Raw genomic sequence first — 6000 nt, forward strand, 5'->3', positions numbered from 1 at the left:
CCTAACTCCTAGTGAGAGGGCAGCCGGGAGAGGCTCAGAAAACTGAGTGCATGCAGAAGGCCCAGGCTCGGTCCCCAGCCCTGCCCGGTTTCCTGGGCACAGCCTGGCATGCAGAAGACCCAGTCTTGGTCCCCAACACTGCCCGGTTTCCTGGGCACTTCCAGGTACAGAGTCAAGAGGGGCCCATGAACACCGCAGGGGGGCCTCAAAACAAAACAAAATGAATAAATAAAACCAGTGCAGAGAGGAGTGGCTGTCCTCAGCCTCCTGAGTGTGTACCCTCCCCCACTCCCAAGGGAACTGCAGAGCTGACTGAAGGGTTCGCGTGGCAGGGGGGTGGGGGGGGCGCACTGGCTTGATCTCCATGGTAACTTCGAGTAGGTGGGGTGACGCTTCTCTTCCATTCTGGAGGCTTCACCAGGGACATCCACGGTCACAAGGTTTTGCAGTCTGGCTAGAAAGGCGGCAGTCTGAGCTCATTGCATGCAGGAGGCCAGGATTCGGCCTGGACACTGGACTGTCCCCTGGGCACACTGGGATCAACGCCCACAGCCCGGACCTGAGAGTAGCCCCCCAAACCGAGTATGTTCCCCAGACGGAGACTAGGACATTTCAAAACAAAATAGAAGCTGAAGCGTTCCTCCCTTTCCTGGGCTCTCCCTTCCCAGAGCTCTCTGCACACCCTTGGCCTTTGCCCACACAAACAGGAAGGCCAGTGAGGTATTTGTAGCTGTAAATGCCCTGGGCACTTCCCCGTGTGCCCCGACTCTCTGCAGACCTGGCCCCAGGGCGCTGAGGTTTTGCAAGAGGTGACAAGGAAGTGCGCACACACGGTCCCCTGGCCGAGGAGGTGGCAGTTTCTCTGCTGCTGACGGGAATGGAGGGGACGGATGCCAAGAGGAAGCTGCAGCTGGTATGGCTCTGGGACAGGTCCCCAGCCCTGCCCTTGACACACTGGCTCCTCGTGGGCCTGGAAAGATCTTTATGGGGAGCCATCCCAGCAGGGACAGAAAAAACACCTGGTACAGCTTTCCACAAACTCCTTCTCTGGCTGTGTCGGGGCTTCCTGATTCTGGGCAGCAGAGAAGCAGCTCGTGGCCCTCAGTGTCTGCCCGTGGTACCTCTCCAGAAAGGCCATGCCAGGGAGATGGGGTAACACACCCCACAGGAGGGAGAAAGGCCCAGGGGTTGGGGGCGTAGGAGCTTGTGAACGGCCTCCCTTGGGTCTGCCCCCTTAGCCGAATGACCCTAAGTAATGAGTGATCACCGCTGGTCCCCTCCCCTGCTTGCTGCTGTGTGAGATGGGGGCATGATGGAACACCTATTTTGTGGCTCCAAGGACCTGTTCTTTGCAAAAATCCAGCGCTCTTCCCTTGTTCTTGTGTTCAAGACTGTGACAAGCTCCAAATCCCAGTTTCAGAGGCGTGAAGTGGGGGCCCAGAAACCCCCTTCTTCCTGCTGCATGGCCCACGGTCTAAGGCACCAGGCATTTCTGGGTCTTTGTTTGGTTCTGTTTTGTTTTGTGTCCCTTCTGTGGGTCACTTTTGGCAGAGCTGGAGCCTGTGTGGCACCTGGGGCTTGGGCTGGTGGCCTTTGGCTGTGGTGGTGAGGGCCGGTGTGTGTGTGGGGGGGAGTCATGGAGTGCTGGGGGTTGGACTCAGGGCCTTGCATGTGCGAGGCATGTTTTCTGCTCCATTGGAGGAACATGAACTTAGTGTGTGTATCTTTGAGGGATGTCGGGTTCTCTAGGAAGCTTGAGGAAAGCTCCAGAGACGGAGAAATAAAGTTATTTGTCTGTCTGCAATGTTGGGGGTGGGGGTGGGGGTGGGGCCTGGGTCTAGATGGAGCTCTCACCAGGGCCCTATGTGGGGGAACCCTGGGGCTGGTAAACTATCCCCTCACCTCCCCGCCGTATGCCCCCTCCTGCTTCCAGACACACACACACACACACACACACACACACACACACACACACACACACATCTTGGAATGGACTCCTAGAATCCCTTCCTTGTAAAACTCGTGTCCCGGCGAGGGAGAAAGCTCAAAGGGCTGGCGTGCCCACTTTGCATGCTAGAGTCCAAGTCCCTGGTCCCCCATGGTGCCTTGAGCACTGCCAGGAGCAGCTCCCAAGCGCAGAGCCTGTGAGCTCTGTTGGACTCACCCCCTCGCACTGCCCCCGGGAAGCTCAGGTACTTTGGAGGCTGCTTACTAGGTAACTCTTAGAGATGAGCGGAACTGACAATCTGAGTTGCAGTTATCAATTCATGGCTCAAGACAAATTCTCTGGTAGGACCGTGGAGATGGTACAGATGGCTGGGGCCTGCCTTGCAGGGGCCCCAGGTTTGGTCCCTGGAACTGCGAAGCCCCCAGTGCTGGGAGTAGCCCCCAGTGCCTCCAGGTGCGGCAATTCCCCAGATACTCACCGAGCACCTGCGGGTGGTGTCCCTGCCCCCAGCTGCTGCGTTTCCAGTGCTCAGTGCCTGGTGGGGACTGAGGTATCAGACATGGCCCTGGAGGAGTGTAGACCTATGGTTTGCAACCCTCTCACACCCACACCTGTGGACCCACATCTGACTGTGGACTGGAGGGGGAGGACGTCAGCAGGGTGGATATGGTACGTGGGAATAGATGCAGTGTCTGGGGGACCCTGGGGAATCTCCCCCCCCATCAGTTTGGGGGTGCTCAGAGAGGAAGTAATGTTTCAGGTAGGACCCGGAGAATAGGGTGGCAAGGAAGAGCAAGGGGGCATGTGGGTAAACCCAGGGGATGCCAGTCTGACTCCAGTGGGCTAGGGACAGTGGCCTGGTGGAGTCTGTGTGTGTGTGGGGGGGGAGGGGTGTGATGGTCAGACCACCCAACCTCCCATTCAGGAGAAAGTTGGGGAAGCTGCAGTCCCCTCCCGATGTGACTGCAGGGGGTGTGTGTGTGACTGGGGTGGGGCGTAGGGGTGGAGGGCTACTCCCTGGCTCCTGGGAGTCAGGCCTTGTCCTCACCGTGTCCCCGTTCTGTCCCGCCTGCAGCAAACTGGGCCCATCAGCGCCACCCTGGTGCTGACGCGCCCCATCAAAGGTCCGCGGGAGCTGCAGCTGGACTTGGAAATGATCACCGTCAACACCGTCATCAACTTCAGGGGCAGCTCCGTCATCCGGCTGCGGGTGTACGTGTCGCAGTACCCGTTCTGAGCCCCGGCCGTCGCCACCGCTGCCGCCGACAGCGCCTGTCACAGCCCGCCGCGGGGACAGCAGAGGAGCAGAGGAGCGGATGCCGAGCGCCTTTCCTGCTGAGTGTCTCCCGAGGAGGCGGCCCAGGGCCTGGCCCGCCCGATGTCGTGCTGACCCCCGTCACCTGGCGCGTGTCTGCCCCCAGCCCCTCCATGGCAGCCACCAAAAATGTCTTGTCCTGGGCACCCTGAGCGTCCATACCCCACGGGCCAGGGTCTTGTAGCTCATCTCCAAGATGGTCCAAGAAAGTAGCTTCGCTTCGCTGGAGTGCGAGTTCCAAGGTTGGGGGAGGGAAGGGCCGCGCCTCGCCCCCTCCTCCACGCTGCCTTCCTGGCTCTTGCTGCCTGCTGCTTTGCCGAGGCCCCCGTGAGCTCGGGGCGCCGGGCCTAGCTAGTTTGCTTCTTGCCTGAGAAAGGGGGTCGAAAGAAAAGCTGGCAGGAGTGAGGAGGGGTGTCTTCAGAGTCGATTTCAAAACTATGTCTGGTATTTGCAGCCATAAAAGAAGTTTTTGTCGTCCTGAAATCTGTATAACTGTTGCATCTTTTCTTGTTCATTTGGAGTTTCTGTTTAATAACAAACAAACAAACAGACAAAAAGTAAGTGGTAGAGTTTCTTCCTGGAGGCTGGAGACACAGCTCTATCTCTCTCCAACCCAGTCTCCTGGTCAGTGCCAACTTGCTCTCTGAGGACCCCTTCACTGTACTTTCTTTCCAAGTTGGACCCCCCCCTGGGTTGGAAGGCAGAGGTCTCCAAACTGATTAAATATTTGAAGAGAGCTTGTGTTCAGTTCATTTTGACATTACAGGTGATGTGGTGTCTGGGGCCGGGTTGAGTTCTCTTTGTTTTTGTTTTCTTTTGGGGTCACACCCGGCGATGCACAGGGGTTACTTCTGGCTCTGCACTCAGGAGTTACCCCTGGAGGTGCTCGGGGGACCATATTGGATGCTGGGAATCAAACTTGGGTTGGCCGCGTGCAAGGCAAATGCCCTACCCGCTGTGCTATTGCTCCAGTCCCTCGAGTTCTCTTTAAAGCCGTTGGTTGTGTCCTGGCTGGGAAAGCTTCTTGGGAGAGTGAGATCTTTGTCATGAGTGTCATGTGATGGAACTGAGGACCAGAAGACGGGGTGGGGAGTGGAGGTGGGGGTGGACCTCTCGGGGAAAGATATCCAGCTTGAACCCAGCTTCGTTCCATGAGGAACTAGTGTATGGCTGTGTGTCATCCGAAACTCATCGAACACTTTCCAGAACTGGAAAGCCTCAAGTGGCTTTCCTCAAACCCCGAGATCTGCCTGGACAGCCATAGAAGACAACTAGTGGGACTTTAATAAAATAATAATGATTATTATTTTTATTTGATGGGGGAGCGCAGCCAGCAATGCTCAGGACTTAACTCCTGACTCTGTGCTCAGGGATGATGTCTGGTGGGGGTTGGGAGACCCTGTGGGATCCCAGGGATCAAACCTAGGTCTGTCACTACAAGGCAAGTGCCCTGCCCGCTGTCCTATGGCTCCGGCCCTGAGGGTGCCTTTGGTTTCTGCTCTGGAAGGAATCACATGGCACCTTTGCCCATTATGCCACTTGCAGTGACTCACTGTGGCCCTGTGTGGCAGCTCAGAGAGAAGACAATTCCCCACAGACCTGCCAGGGTAGGCGCTGCCTCCTGGCCCACCTCTCTGCAAAGAACATCAAGGCCCCAAATCCAGGGCTTCCCTTTAGGGGAAAGGGGGGGGGCGGTTCTGAGGTGTTAGGTACTTAGGTACTGGGATGCGAGGGCTGCTCAATCCCTGCACCCGGAAGCCCCAAGTCGGGCTCCACAAGCTGGTCTCTTTCCTCACCTGGATAAAGCAGGTTGGAAACCAGAGTTTCTCTGACTGGGAGAGCCGAGGAGCTGCTGGTGTCAGAGACCAGCTGAGTCTCTGTGCCAATGGCAACTTCCTGCTTCTAAGAGAAAAGGCCCAAGAGAGACTCGTGGAGCAGGTAGGGCATTTGCCTTGCAGGCAGCCAACCTGGGTTTGATCCTCGATGTCCCATATGGTCCCCTGAGTACCATCAGGAGTAATTCCTGAGTGCAGAGCCAGGAGTATCCCCTGAGCATCACTGGGTGTGATCCAAAATGAAAAGAGAGAGAGAGAGTGAGAGTGAGAGTGAGAGAAAGAGAGAGAGAGAGAGAGAGAGAGAGAGAGAGAGAGAGAGAGAGAGACCCGTGAAAGTGGCCCCCGGGGCCTTCTGGGCTCCCAAGCTTTCCCCAAACTCCATCCCAGGATCTCTCATGAACCAGAACATGTGAGATCAATTTCCCTCAAAATGTACTTGTCCCTACGCACCGCCCCCAAAAGGAAAGATGTCCTGGGGTGATGGGCTCTGGGAGGCCAAACCCCAAGAGTTTGGGGGCCGATTCCAGAGTCTCCCGATGCCCCACCACTGTTTGCTCCACCCCTCCCCTCGAAATAGTTGGATGTCATCCTCTGCCCCTGCTGGGGAGTTGAGCTCCCCGGGAGTCTGGGGGAGCTGGCTGGGACTCCCACACCAGAGATCCCTTCCCCCACACCTCACTCTCACTCTCATCCGTGTTACCCTCTCAGATCCGAGCTGGCCTGTCACAGGAACCGCTCTGCTCCTCTGTCCTGACCCATCAGGAGGGTTACCTGGGTACCTGGGGGCAGAAGTGCTGGGATGAGAGCCCAGAGCTCATTGTGTTACCACCTCATCACCTCAGGGACTCCCTACAGAGGAGAACTCCCATTCAGCCGCTTCCAATTCTAAAGTGTTGCAAGAT

At 57.1% G+C, this 6000-nt stretch overlaps 1 protein-coding gene across 1 annotated transcript in view; it reads left to right on the forward strand.

Moving 5' to 3' along the window:
* FBLN5 (fibulin 5) overlaps positions 1-3987 on the forward strand; it is a 74067-nt gene extending 70080 nt beyond the window's left edge. Inside the window, exon 11 of the mRNA XM_056133652.1 lies at positions 3024-3987. Within this exon, the coding sequence (XP_055989627.1) occupies positions 3024-3185 (162 nt within the window). The 3' untranslated portion in view covers positions 3186-3987. The remainder of the gene's footprint in view (positions 1-3023) is intronic.
* Positions 3988-6000: the final 2013 nt, after the last annotated feature.

Source organism: Sorex fumeus, unplaced genomic scaffold (genome assembly GCF_029834395.1).
Source record: "Sorex fumeus unplaced genomic scaffold, SorFum_2.1 ptg000098l, whole genome shotgun sequence".
NCBI classification, from domain to species: Eukaryota; Metazoa; Chordata; class Mammalia; order Eulipotyphla; family Soricidae; genus Sorex; species Sorex fumeus.